Source organism: Aplysia californica, unplaced genomic scaffold (genome assembly GCF_000002075.1).
Source record: "Aplysia californica isolate F4 #8 unplaced genomic scaffold, AplCal3.0 scaffold00108, whole genome shotgun sequence".
NCBI classification, from domain to species: Eukaryota; Metazoa; Mollusca; class Gastropoda; order Aplysiida; family Aplysiidae; genus Aplysia; species Aplysia californica.
Window position 1 is genome coordinate 1367702 of NW_004797378.1, and position 15403 is coordinate 1383104.

Sequence of the window (15403 nt, forward strand, 5' to 3'; positions counted from 1 at the left end):
CCTGCAGGTGATTGTACTTGAAGTGCTGGAACTTAAACGTTTAGTGTAGAGTGGTGAGGTAGGATGGACCTTATGTTTCTGTGTCCAGCCTTCGGAACGTCAGGCCATTCATCCTTCAGGTGCATCTTGAACTGGATGTTCATGTCTGGGATGTACTTCAAACACCTGACAACAGGATCACCCGTTTTTCTACCTAGTCTTATAGACTTGTCGTAGCTTCCACACTTAGAATACTCCTTGAAGAATGTGTGATCCAAATATTTGCTTTGATAAGTTTCTTGTTTTGCTCTTGCCATCATGAAGAAATGGAGATAGTCTTGGAGGAGTTCGATGCATGTTTTCGAAGCGATCCCTTAATAGTAATAGTTGAATTCACACTGTTAATTTCCATTTGTGTGTTTCATTTGATAAAAAGTTTCAGTTCAATTGTGCTTCGGTGTGTTGTTGAAAAAAGGCTGAGAGAAACATTGGCTAGTGTGACATTTCTCTATCGGTAACCACAGTTGTCGCTGTCGATAAGGGTTTTCTGGAAGTCCAGCTTTTCCTTCAGGAATTCCAATAGACTCATTTGCCATAAGTCCCCCTTCTGTTTCATGACACACATAAAAAAGTAGTCTGACGTGTTGCAGCATCCAATAGCGTAAAGTTATGAAAAGCGAGTTTTGTTTTGTAATGTAAGGCTGATGCTGAAGATCCATTGAAAGTACGGTCGTTTTAGGTTCATTACTGGCGAGAGATTTGATGGCTTCAGATTTAGCTCGTTCCTTTTCTTTGCGCGCTGCTTCCTTTTCTAGAATGTTAGCATTCCAAAGATCCTCCAGCACATTGTCAACTTCACGACTGATGCAAAGGTCGCACATGTCTCTCGTTGACAGGAATAGCGACAGGTGATTCTGCTTGAATGCTTCATCGAGGCCGGGTCTGTTGAGAGGCCGCCTCCCGTGGTCTTGGCAGACTTGTGCATATATGTTGTAAATATCTGAGTTACTTTGATAATTATTAGTTCTAAATGTTTCTTACAAATCATTCATCCAACCCAATCCAGGAACATCTTTGAGCACACTGGCACCTTAGGCCACCTTTTTAAAGTGTTTATTGAAGGTATTCCCTCTCTGAATACCTCCTCTGAGGTCCACTAGTCATCCCATGAGAGGGTCCACACTAAATCAAAATTAGAATGTCTATCAACTTCAGAGAGCCCTTTACATTTCAGAGTCCAGCTCTTGCAATCACAGTTTGGTTTCAGTAACTTAGTTGGGCTTTTCATTGAACCTTTATGTATTCCAATCCTGTCCTGATCCACGGATAGCTTTTCGCTTATTTGTTGCCACTCCTAAAAACCCTTTCTTTAACTCTTTGGAGCATCATTTATGCTGGTATCACAAATGAGCTGTGTCTCGGGATCAGGCTCCAGGAAAAGTGGCTAATGTGCCTGAATATGGTCTACAGATTGTGTTGCTGTGACCTCAAAGGTAATAATTCAGCATCTGACTTACAGCTGCCTGATGAAACGTCATAGTGGTTTGGGGTATGATTCCAGGCGACACTATTGTTGGTGCAGACTCAGTCTGGGATGATGCTGATACGTCCTTGTCTACACATATCAGGGACAGCCCTGGAAAGGATTGCGATATGGTGGGTGGGGTCAATTCATGGAACGTGGTCTGCTCAATGGTTTCCAAACCAGCCTTTGTAGGGTATAAAGATCTAGCTGATGAGCACAGTTAGAAGGAGATATTCAATACAGATTCGGAAGTGTTCGTATTACTTGTGTTGTTGAGGCACAAATTTGTCACAATGTCCTCTAAAGACTTCATAGTCGTCAAGACCACGGTTAAGTTCAGCACTAATCGCTCTCATTGTCTGAGACTCCCCCGGGGCAGTGCCACTGACTGAAGTGTCTTTAGGCCATTCCCAAATTGGAGGGGGGGGGGGGGGGGCATTTTTCGTTCTAGTGAACAGTAGAATTGTAAATTGGCTGATCTAACAATGTCATGCTCATAACTGTGCCTGAACTACATCAGAGAACTGCTGCTTTATGTGTCCTAATCCTTACTATCGCCATTTTTCTCTACTTCTTTTGTATGTTTGTCACACTCTTGTGACTCGCTATTTCCGGGGTACCTTGATACATGTAGTCGAAGCAGACTTTTTGCTGCTGAAGCTAGAGAGGTGAGCAGAGTAAGTCTGATTCCCTGTAAGGACTTCTCTGTTGACATTCAACCCTTGGCGCTCGTATAGCCTAAAACTAAAAATAGTCTGAGAAAATGCGAAACTTTAACCTCTCTTTGATAAACAGAATGGCCTGTTGACATCTGGAGAGTGCATAGATCTGTCACCTAGTCTTAGTAAGGACTACCGTCACCTGTCATTTCAAGGTGTGACTGTTGCCTTAACTTAAATGTTAACTACGTTTGTGCTCGATGAGAACATCTTGATTACTAGCTCGTTAGTCATCCTTATGAGTGGATTTTTAATATATTTACACAATGTAAGTACTTCACTTATGACCATATTTGAACTTCTGAACTGACTAAAATAAAGTGAATGAATAAAAGAATGAATGGATGTATGGAAGAATGAATGAATGAAATATTTCTTTATTCCGTCAGATACATTAAATGCACCAGACAATGTCAGTTATGAGCGCTTCAATTAAGCTAATTCATAAAGAAGTCTTATCCAGAACCTCGTATAAGCAAGTCGCTCTCTCAAACCGGGAGTGATGAAACCACGCAAAAGCAGATCGGCGCACCGGGTGAGGGTTGCGAGGTTTCATCACGCCAGGATATCATGGGGGCAAACATACGAGGTTTTTTAATTAATTTTTTTCATACTTTCTCTTACTTATTTAACCTATTGCTTTTGACACATTGTGAAGAAGGACTGGGAGAAGATGTTAAGCCAAAAAAACGAATTTCGAAAAAATTGAGGGTTACGAGGTTTCATCACTCCACCAGCGATATATTGTTATTATACTCCGCCTTCTCGTTTTTAAAGTGGTGTTGATTTTAAATTGATTTAGTGAAAAGGCACTTAACTCTTTCGCTACGCCGAGCCGTGGGGGGGGCGGTGCGGCTAAAGTGCCGTCAGTATGCTAAGCCACCCCTGGCGGCTCTAGAACCGATCTTCAATTTTAGCTTAGATTCTATTCCAATCCAGCATGTTAAAATAAAGGTCATAATATAATGTCAAGAGTTTCCACCGAAAATCGGAAGTTTTGATTCAGTTTTGAAACACGATTTCAAAGTTTATGCGACTTTGTTTTATCGCGATGCTCAAATTATAGCCCAGAAACCAGTCTTACAACTTTTACACAAAAAAATATATAATTATTTTGCACACTAAAAAAATCAAGGACTCTTTAGAATATTCATACAATTGGGTTCAAATAGCCATTGCTCTGTTATTGAGGAATCAAAATTTTGCAGTGCTAGATCTAGATTGTCAAATTATATTTTTCTTCCAAAAATCACTATTTTTGGTGAAATTACACAAAAAGTACCTCTCAAGACATGTGTAGGTTTATTCTAAATGCAATCGTGAATAATTCCATTTACGATACGAGTGTTTTTTTCTGTTTGTGAATGCATCTTGTCCATTTTTCAAGATGATAAAATTTTTGTATTTTTTTTTCAATATCGGATGTCATGATCCAAATGTGCAAATTTTATGGAATGCATATAAATAACAGCAAATTTTTCACTATTTTCCAGTTCTATTTTCATTTATAGTTATTTTGATGTATCTTTTGACTTGGTGCAAACCTATTTGTTGAGTTTCACCGAGGATGATTAATTTTTTATTTTCAAATTTTATCCACGTCCAAGAAAAATTGTGTTGCATAATCGCCTCTTACAGGAAACAAAGTTGAAAAATACACAAATAAACATAACAGATGTATTCTACAAATGATACTGAAAATTTCAGTGCATAGTATGTTCATATTTATTTGAATTTGCGGCCCCAAAGACCTTGAACTGCGCACTAGTCATCATTTCATTTCGCCTTCCCGAAAAAAATTCGTCCTCAAGCCGAAAATAATACGTAGCGAATGAGTTAAGTATCCCTGAGTAGTTCTAAATGAGTCTTAAGGTTCTTGTTCTTTGCTTTGCTGAAATCCTTTTTAGCTGGGCTGGGTTCTATTTAAGTTAGAAATTAAGAAATTTTTTATTGTCACACGTGTTGTCTGTCTAGTGGAGCTTTATAATTGTTTTAGTTTTTAATGCTGGTGGTTGGAGGATGCCACAGGCAGTTACTAAATCTTTACCTTCCCTTTGACATTTCTGTCTGTTTGTCTACCTTGTTATTTTACCTGCATGAAGTGACTGTTATTGTGCTGAAGTGTTTCTCCTCCCTCAGATGGAAACTTAACTGAATTACAATGGAGTAATTTTAAATGAGTTTTAAGTTTACCTTACTGAACTTGGGCAGTTGGTGGTCACTCTGATGCGGTTTGTGTCTTCTAGCACTATTTACTGTCATCCCTTGCTACCTTCATTCTTTTTCAATCCTTCAAAAGCACAGGTACTTTGGTGTTCCCTCGACAACAGGATTGTCCAAGACATAACTCCACCAATCACCTGCAACCATGAGATTATTGACTGACAGTCAGGGCTGAAGTATCTGGGAATCATCTTTGACAAGTCATTGTCCTTCAACAAGCATGTGGATCATGTTGTTACAAAGGCCAAACGAGGTGTGGGTGCAGTCAAGACCATGGCAGCCGCTTTGATTCCACAAAAAGTGCTCTTCCTGATGTTGCAGCTGGTCGTCTTGTCTGTCGTTGATTACGGATTGGGCTTTCTCGCGCTGTCGGACACACAGATGGCAAAGCAGCTGGATTGAGTGCAAAATGAGGCAATGAGAGCAGTGCTGGACTGCACCAAGGACACTCCAATACTGAGCATGCGCTACTTACTAGTTTTATGTGGTACCAGAGTACACCATAGGATAGCTCAAGCAAAGATGTATCAAAGTGTAATGGGCAAGAAGGATCATCCACTTCACAAAGCACTTCTTGACAACAAGAGAGGCAGAATCTAAAGAGGAAAGTCTTGGATGGTGAAAGCAGAGGATTCTTATTGTCACTTATATTGAACTTTGTTTAGTATATGTATGAATTTTGATGCCTGTCATTAATCATTTTTAGCTCATATTATTTTATTCTGTTTTCTTCTCTTGTCACGCACGCCCTTCCACCAGAATGTGGCCAACAACCGTGGTCTGCTGTCACTGCTGGTGGATCGAGCAGAAGATGAAAGCTTTAAAGAGGCTCTCCTGACATACGCTTTCCTCCTCAATTCTCGGCCAGAGGTCACACGAGACAAACCGACCACAAATTACCTGGTCAATCAGCTTGGTAAGATGGCTTTCTGTGGAGGATGGGGCCAGTAGTAGTTTGTAGTTGTTACCTGTTCTTCTAGTTTTTGGGGGGGGTTGATTTTGCTGACCTTTTCATAATTTACTGTCCTATTATTGATGGCCTTTTAGGGTGGCTTTCTGTTTGTATTATTTTTTTGTATACTTTTAGCTCAGTTGATGCAAAAGATCCTGGTTTCAATCCTAAATAGGGGGGTTCTTAAGCTGGTGGACAGTGGAGTTTTGGCATTGTGGTAAATTTGTGAAAACCTGCGAAGGATTTGTTGTGTTAGATCTACATGGGTCAGCGTTGTGTCATTGGTGTGGACCAGGAATCCAGTTTTCTTTAAGTTGTTTAAACAAAATGAATCCACTGGGAGATTATCTATTCATTCATTCGCTACGTATTATTTTCGGCTTGTGGACGAATTTTTTTCGGGAGGGCAAAATGAGATGATGATTAGTGCGCAGTTCACAGGTCTTGGGGGCCATAAATTCAAATAAATATCAGCATATTATATACCAACATTTTCAGTATGGTTTGTAGAATACATCTGTATTGTTTATTTGAGTATTTTTCAACTTTGGTTCCTGTAAGAGGCGATTATGCAACACATTTGTGATTGGCTGCGGATAAAATTTGAAAACAAAAAATTAATAATCTCAGATGAAACTCAAAAAATATGTTTGCACCTAGTCAAATTATACATCAAAATAACCATAACTGTATATAGAACAGGAAAATATTGAAAAATGAGCAGTTATTTACATACGTTCCATAATATTTGTACATTTGGATCATAACCTCCGATATTGAAAAACATTTAAAAAAAAAAAATTTTGAAAAAAGGATCCCAAACAGAAAAAAACACTTGTATCTTATATAGAATTATTCAGTATTGCATTTGGAATAAACCTATACATGTCTTTGGTAGTACTTTTTGAGTAAATTCACCAAAAAGTAGTGATTTTGGGGAGAACAAAAATATTTGACTATTTAGATGTAGGCCTAGATCTAGCACTCAAAAAAATTGATTTCTCAATTACAGTGCACTGGCAATTTGAGTCCAGTAGTATCAATATTATAAAGAAGAGTCCTACATTTCTTTAGTGTGCAAAATAATGATACATTTTGTTGTGTAAAAGTACTAAGACTGGTGTCTGGGCTATAATTTGGGTTTCGTGATATAACAATGTCGCATAAACTTCGAAATCGTCTTTCAAAACTGAATTAAAACTTCCAATTTTTGGTGGAAACGCTTGACCCGGAAGTCAACTTTATATTATGACCTTTATTTTAACATGGATATGTGGATTGGAATAGAAACCAAGCTAAAATTGAACGTCGGTTCTTGAGCCGCCGCGGGCGGCTTAGCGTACTGGCGGCACTTTAGCCGCACCGCCCCCCACGGCTCGGCGTAGTGAATGAGTTAATTACTTTAGCTTCGATGGCCGCAGTGGTGATGTAAGTTGGAGAAATAAGAAATGAACTTTGGAAATACTCAGTCCATGAAGCAGCCAAAACCAAACCAAAACCAAAGACATGGAAGTTCGTTTTGTAATCTGCTGTAATACCTTGTATTTAATTCATTATTTCTAAAATGTTTCGAAATAAGTTAGTTGCACTTTTTCGAGATTGTTAAAAAAAAATTCTCTTCTTTTTGTTTGGATGAATTATTCCATTGGAGGGGATTAATTCTCCTGTTGTAAGAATTCAGGGAAAGTATTGGAACGCGCCCAGGTTAAAAGGGGTTAAATAACCTCACAGTGTTGAAAAGGATGGGGTAATAAACCCATTAGTTACAAATTAATATGTGCGTGGCGAAGAATACAAGTAACTGTTTTAACTCAGTGAAAACTACTCCCAAGTGTCAGTTTGTCCAACCTTGATTTCTCTGTGTGGCTGCTCAGTGGCGACCAGCTATGGTATTCTTGTGAAATTGTTCTGTATTGGTGTAATATTCAGTGGCAGTGGGTAGTGAAGGGCTCATGGGCTTGAGCCCCCCTCCCCACCCCCCAACTCATCCCAAAGCAAATGAAAATAACGAAATGAGCAGTTGAAACTTTTATCATCGCACGCAATGAACACAGAGTGATCAACTTGGCGGCTTGCTCATTTATCCAATCACCGTTGTCGCTGCTTACAACTATAGTAACCTAACAGCCAATCAAATGTCTATAGGGCTCAGAAAAGGACGAGTCAATTCCCACTGCCCCTTCTTAATGACGCTCTTGTAAAAAGGTAGAAAACTTTTTAAAAATAACACTGCAGAGAGGGCTCACGCTCTCCTAGCCCTGACAATGGGATGAAAGTTTACGACACACTTTCCCCCAGTGACACAGTTGCCTATGCACCCATTGGACCTTTGTCAGGTGCGTTCTACTGTCCGTGACTACACAGCTGAATCCAACCCATAGATGGTATTAGTTTGGAGTGCTCTGTGTACATGTTTGTGTGTGTACTGCTGAGATTTAAGTTATTAATTACATCTAATCACTTTTCAGGCAATGTTTTCGTCAGATGAAAATTAATTAGAGAAATTTGGAGGTGAAACGACTTCGTCCCCAACATCTAGAAGAATGTAACGTAGAACAGAGAGATAGCACGCTAAGGTGACTTCTCGTTTGAATGGTTCTCAATATGCCGTTGCTCTCCATGAGTATAGAAAAACCATCACTGTTTTGGTTAAAAAGTGGAAGCATCCTAAGCCCCACCCAAATTTTGGTCCATCCACCGCTACTGGTAATATTGTGTATTGGTATTCTTTGTATTTAAGCTAGCCCAGGATAGAGAAAGGTGGAGAGTGTTTGTTCGTTGCCTATATCCTGATTCAGGGTGAGAAAGGTAATGATAATGATGAATCTTTGTATGTATATTTGTGTGTTTAGTGATGTATAAATTTGTGCATGTATGTTTTTCATTGTAAGCTAGATTTCTTCAAGGGGATCAGTAAGGTGTAATTTATTAGTTATTTATTTAAATAATAATATGTTTCTTGCTGTCTCTCATCATTACCAGGTGGCCTCACAGAGGAGGAGATTCAGGATGAGGTGGAGGACTGGATTGAGCGGAAGACCGGCGTCCAGCTCAGCTTCGACACTGGGGAAGCAATCCGCCTGTTGCAAGATCTGGGGCTCTTGTCTGAGAAAAATGGCAAGTACCATGTACTTATGCTAGACGCAGCCCGTCGCATCCTGCCGCAGAACCCGCAGTCAGTGATTGCAGGCCGTGTCACGGAGGCCGATATCACCGAAGGTTACGATCGGGACGAGTATCTAGAGACGGAGGAAGAGTATAAGGCAGAGGAGGAGAAGACGCGGAAGTACGGCTGGTTTTGAAAGTTGTGAAAGAGTCGAGCTTCCCTCCAGCCCCCACCCTATCCCCGCCACAGTTCTTGTTATTTGAAATAGAAATCTTGTTTTGAAAAACTCTGCCTGTTGTGAGATAACGATGATACTGCTACGTGGATGTGATTGATGGTTGGAACGCAACAGTAGTTTTGTTTTTTTTGCGTACTGGTCAAGTGGTTTATGGGCCTCTCCCTTCTCTCTCATGATAGTTGTTTGTACCAATTATTTTCTGGAAGAGAGTAAGGAAAGTGTGAAATAATTTTGATTGCTTGGGATTTTAATAGCCAAAATACTGAGATTTCTGTTTGTTTTAAGAAGTGCTTTCATATTATGTTCTGTGAGTGTTCGAGCATTAGTGACAATGGAAATGCTTGTAATATGCGTATTCTTGAACAGCCAGTCCCTCTAACCCCTTCACTGCCAGGCACAAGATTGTTTTTGGTTCATTGAAATGTTTTTTTGGGGTTTTTTTTTTTAGAAGACCTGGCAGTGAAGTTTAGTCAAGTACACCACTGATTGCCTACAATATTTTGCCTCTTCATGGAATATTGGAAGTTTAGTGGTATAAGTTAGAGATCATTAACATATTATTTTGCCTTTGTTGTGATCTCAGTTTTGAGTTACAGACACAAAGATAGTTCTGGTGTCATGTGCCTATGAAATGTATGAAAGTATCATAATGCCAGGGAACCTGTTTATGATCTTGTGCGAAAGTGTTAATGTACATTTTTTCCTTTAAGTAAAATGTCATAGCAAGAGTTCTAATATCTGGAAATATTAACAAGTCAGTGAGAGGAGTAAGTGCATGTTGAAGTGGTGTGGCATGGTATACATCATGGTTTGGGCTTTGTGTAGATTTATCTGTTACTGAATTATAATCTGTTTTAATTAATATATATTAGGATCATTGGGTAGTTATTAACGACTGTATAACAGTGTGAACCTATGCAGTGGAGTACAGTGAACATGTGCAGGTTGAAATGAGGGTTTTCAGAAGTTCTATTTAGAATGTGAATAAACCATAGGGTGCTATAAGTCCCGCTGTTAAGAAAGATGTTTGGCATTGCCTTGTAGTCAAAAGTTCTGTTGGATTCAAAATGGAATGACTGGGACCATTGAGCACCAATTGTCCAGTTTTCCTGCTGTTTTTGTCTCGGTTTTCCTGTCATACATTTTCGCTTTCTAAGACAAAGATACTTGTGGGCGTGCTGGTTGAGAGATTAGAGGCGTGACGAGAGAATGATAAACACAAAGAAGAAAGAGAGATAACACTAATTGGTGTTTGATGAGAAAAAAAGGAGAGAATCACACCGGAGCACTTGCCAACCACCCACTAAAACTGACCGGGTTTCTGCCCTTTCATGGCAGCAGACGGGAAAACAATTGCCCCAGCCCCCTAAGCTGCTGACTTGACCCTGTGCAGACTTGACCACCGGCTGTGTGCTCTATCTCTGTGGGAAGTCCAGCAGGTGGTCACTCATTGCTTGCCCCGGCCTTGCAACTGGATGCATGTTATCTCTAGTGAAGAAAGCGTTGATGTAATCCTTATGGCCTATGTCAAACTTGGGATTCCAAATCTGAATTATTGAAGTGAAATATGAGTGATTGTACAGAAATGTTGGCAACCTTGTATGATGGCATTGCACAAGCTTGTAAAATTTGTGATAATGTGTCAAAGTTAATGAGATGGAAAAATTTTGTTTAGTATAGTGCTCTCTCCCCCCCCCACAACCTGAAAAACTCCCTCAAATTCCTTTTCTTTTTTTTTCTTTTTTTTTTTACAACAAATAAAGGGAAGTGAAAGGGAAAGTAAACAACATGAAGCTCTCTGCAGTGACAGATGTAAGAGAATGGCTCTGTCTCTCCAGTGGCCTTTAGTTGTGTTGCTGTAATGGTTATTTTTATTGAGTCTCATGTTCTGTTCATGTATCTAAAAAAAAATTTGTGAGTCTTGGATGAGAGTTTAGTTTGATTGTAGTAGGGTCTCATTACATGCGTGTTGTGCTAAAAATAACAAATTAGAGTTATGATAACTATGCAAAAAGAAAATATTGGTTTTTGTTATCTTCTTGTAAATCTAGTGCAATAGAGTACTTTTGCTGTATGGATGTATGTTCAGATTGCATGTGTGTATGCTGAAACTCTGCACGTTAGAGAATGTTTGCTTGTTTGTGTTCGTAAATGTGAAGTCTAAGATCGAGTTGTGTAGTGTGTTGATTTGTCATAAAGGATTACTTGTACATGATGAATTTTCACTAATCCCGTTCCTCTCAGAATTTGTACGCTGTACATTTTCTATTCCATAGTATTGTTGCTTGTATTTATTATGTGATACTATCTGGTTCCTATCTGAGTGATCTCTCTGTTCTGTTTGCATTTCTGTTTCTGATACTTTTGGAGTATGTATGAAGTTGGAGCATTAGCGTATCTTGGCGGAGTGTAGACACAGAGAAGACATGTAACTTAAATCACGTAAATATATAAATAAATTTGTATATGACTTGACACTTTGTATTCTTTGTGTTGTGGATTAAGTTACTAAGTGGGTGGTTGGCGGGTGCTCTGGTGTGGTGTGCTTCTTCTTTCCTATCAAACTTCTATCGTTCTAATCTCCCCTCCTTCTTTTTTATGTTTATTACTCTCTTGTAACTCCTCTAATCTTCTGGCGCTCATATTATGACCTTATGCAGTTGCGAGCGCCGTAAAACCTCTACTAAAACAAATAAGTTACTAAATTCAGGGGGTGGTGGGAGGGTTCCACTGTACTTTCTCTTTGTTGTTACTGTTTGCCTGTCTTACTTTTTTCCAGCAGTTAATGATAATAATAGATAGTATTTGTATATCGCATATCCCCGCTCAACAGCAGGCTCTATGCGCTTTACACTATATTATTACCCCAGCAGACCATAGAACACTCCGAAACATTCTCAGCTTCCCGGGAAGCATACAGTGCAAGCAGCCGATTAAGTGCTCAAACACTAACAAACTGACAAGATCTTTCGCTGTCTATAGCCGGGTACCCATTCCCACCTGGGTGAGGTGAGGAAAATTCGCGTAAAGTGCCTTTCCCAAGGACACAACGTCGGGCCCTTGATGGGATTCGAACCCATAACCTTACGGTTGCGAGTCCGAGAGCCTAACCACTAGGCCACCGACGCCACACATGGTCAGTTGATCAGTATTATGTTGCCGTTGGTGTTTGCTGTGTTATTTCTCTTGTTACGTCTGTGTTCACTTGTTGCCTTGTCTGTCATTGCGTCGTTTGTGAGTGTCGCTCAGTGTGTTGTACAGTTGTGCTGTGTCCAGGGTCAGTTCTATTTCTATTCTTTCCTTCTGCTGTTTCTGTCTGCTCTGTCTTTCTTTCTTTTATTTTTGTGATACCTTCGTATGTATATGTATGTATAGTATAAGGTTTTACGGCGCTCGCAACTGCTAAGGTCATATGAGCGCGCGAAACACAAGTTGTTCACTTTTGCAAAAGTTCACTTCACGACTGGTTAATTAATTTACTTTAAAATGCTAAAAAGTTAAAATATTTAAATTCGGTGTAAATACATTTGTGATTTAAAACAACTCTTTTAAGTAACAATAAAAATTTTAAATAATATCAAATTCACTCTACAACTCGCCATAAAGGCCAATGGCCTTTATAAAATTTAAAATTCTGCTGGGAACAACGACGGAAGAAATATCCTGCAATTTCTTGCATTTATAATATTTCCTTCGGATCTCTCCAAAGTCTAGACATTCTGTTAAAATGTGTCTTATGGTAAAATCTGTGTCGCATCCCTTCACATACCTATTCATACACCAATTATTGTGAGGCATCATAGTGAAATCAAGCGCTCGTCAAAGTAATGAAATTATCCAAGACTTCTGTATTTTTCTCACGTGTTGGGAATTTTTTTTTGCATTTTTGTTCTTTGGGTCAGCACCTTTTATATGTCCATTTAGAAATACTTCAGTATGCGGGTTGTTATTTAAAGGCATAAAGTGGGTAGTTGGCAGGTGCTCTGGTGTGGTTTGCCTCTTCTTTCCTATGAAACATCTATTGTCCTTATCTCCCCTTCTTCTTTTTTATGTATGTTACTGTCTTGTAACACCTCTAATCCTCTTGCACTCATATGACTTTATGCAGTTGCGAGTGCCGTAAAACCTCTACTAAAACAAAAACTAAAGGCACAAAAAGTGTAAATTTTCACTTTATTTCTAGGGACTGTTAAGCTATGGAGGTCACCACACTTTGACGACCATTTTGTTATTTATTTTACTTCTGAATTCAGGCGGCCCCTTTTCCTTCAATCAAAAATATCTGTGGGTGGTTGGCGGGTGCCCTGGTGTGGTTTGCTTCTTCTTTCCTATCAAACATCTATCGTTCTTTTCTGCCCTTCTTCTTTTTTATGTTTGTTACTCTCTTGTAACACCTCTAATCTTAGGCGCTCATATGAATGACCTTATGCAGTTGCGAGCGCCGTAAAACCTCTACTTAAACAAAACTCATCTTTTGGTGCTCATATGACCTTATGCGAGCGCCGTAAAACCTCTACTAAAACAAAACTCATCTTTTGGCGCTCATATGACCTTATGCAGTTGCGAGCCCTGTAAAACCTCTACTAAAAGAAACAAAAATATCTTGACTTCTATTCAAGACAGATCTAGGTATTGTTTTTATCAGAAGCAAGACAAATAAACGAGCTTTAAAATGGTAACAAATACTCCACACTCCTCATGGCCAAAAAATGACGAGCGCCTGATGCCCCCATGTTGTGACAATTGGTCTTTATTATGTCGATGTGCTTCTCTCTACACTCAAACAAACAAGCAGGGTTCTGAGAAAATCTGTGAAAATCTTCTTTTCTAACAAACATCTATTGTCTTTATCTCCCCTCCTTTTCTTTTTATGTTACTCTTTAGTAACGCATCTGATCTTGGGCACTAAATGACTATTTGTGTTGCAAGCACCTTGAAACTTTTACTTAAACGGAAATGAGAAAATCTGGTGAGAGAGGCGTGTTCTGACAATCATTTAGTATGACATCATGGAGAAGTGACAGACTAGCTGGGTCATTGGAAAATGGAGAGAGAAGAATAATATTTGGTAATTCGGATGCATTAACTTTTATTCCCCCCCCCCCCCCCCCCCCCCCATTCTCGACAGCAGATGGTTGTAGGGTGCTATTGGTAGCTTCCACTTCTTTACTTTTCCTCTGATGTGTCTGTATATCTGTCTTGCTTTTTCGAAGCACTAAATAACTATTTTTGTGTCGATGTGCTTCTCTTTACTCAAACGAACTATTCGTGAGAGCGACCAGTGCCTGAAATGTTCACTTTCAACCACCTTCTGAAATATTAACTTTCAACTAGTTTCCAAAATATTAACTTTCAACTAGTTTCCAAAATAAATATTAACTTTCAAAGAGTGCCTAAAATTTTAACTTTCAACCGGTGTCTGAAATGTTAACTTTCCTTCCACTGAGCAAGGACTGAATCTTTTTTGCTCCTTTATCCTATGAGAACTGTCAGTGTTAGCTCAGTAGGTATCAGGCTGGACCAGAGAGCGGAATGGTGCTGGATTGAATCTTTTTACTTTGTTTTTACTTTTATCCGCCGCTTATACCTGTCCCCGTGGTTTTATGCAAAAACAATTCTGAAATTATGCGAACTGAGCCCAAAGATGTGAAATTATGCGATTCTGTTAACTGTTAAACAAAGAATGATAAAGGAAGATAATCAGAAATTATGCAAAAAATTATCAAATTTGGTTAAATTATGCGGGGTGCATAAAACCACGGAGGCAGTTATACCCTTTTGGGTGTCGCGTAAAGAAAGAGACATCTCTTGTATTGGGTGGTTGGCGGGTGCTCTGGTGAGGTTTGCTTCTTCTTTCCGGTCAAACATCTATCGTCCTTATCTCTTTCTCCCCTTCTTCTTTTTTACGTTTGTTACTCTCTTGTAACGCCTCTAATCTTCTGGCGCTCACATGACCTTATGCAGTTGCGAGCGCCGTGAAACCTCTACTAAAACTAAACTAAGACGTCTCTCTGCCACCAGCCGGAGAGCTTGGGACATGGGGATGCCGTGAGTTGTTAATATTTCCCTGACTACATCTATCCAGGTCTTTCTCGGTGGCCCTCTAGCCTTGTTGCCATTGAATTGTTTGATGTAGGCACGTTGTGCTGGATGGTGTGTTGGTAATCGCATGAGATGTCCGAATTGAATCTTCGAGGGGGTCATTTTGAACTTGGATTGTTTTGGGGATTTTTTAAAGGCTCTCCACACATTTGGCTGGGGCCTGAGTCCTGTGGACGTTTAAGTTTGAGGGACTGCCTCTTAACTTACTTTACAGCGCTGAGAGGGTTTTTAAATCTGCACAATGACCGGTGATCTTTTATCTTACCCTTTTAATACACACACTCACACACAGACGCACTCACACACGCACACACACGCGTGTGTGCGCACAAATACACACACATACACAAACCACACGGGCAAACATTCGCATGCGAACACACAAGCAGGCACATAATATGCACAAACTAACATAAAAAGGCACGATTGCACGCGCACACCCAATTCCATGCACATATTTGCAAACACGCACACATGCGCTCCCGCACATACGCAGGCACACACACACACACACACACTCTCTCTCTCTCTCTCTCTCTCACACACACACACACACACA

The 15403-nt window shown here is 39.7% G+C and overlaps 1 protein-coding gene across 1 annotated transcript in view; it reads left to right on the top strand.

Moving 5' to 3' along the window:
• Nucleotides 1–11217, top strand: part of LOC101855717 (transmembrane protein 143) — a 30757-nt gene extending 19540 nt beyond the window's left edge. The window contains exons 8-9 of the mRNA XM_005095609.3: nucleotides 5206–5362; nucleotides 8381–11217. Coding sequence (XP_005095666.1) covers nucleotides 5206–5362; nucleotides 8381–8700 — 477 coding nt within the window. The 3' untranslated portion in view covers nucleotides 8701–11217. The remainder of the gene's footprint in view (nucleotides 1–5205; nucleotides 5363–8380) is intronic.
• Nucleotides 11218–15403: the final 4186 nt, after the last annotated feature.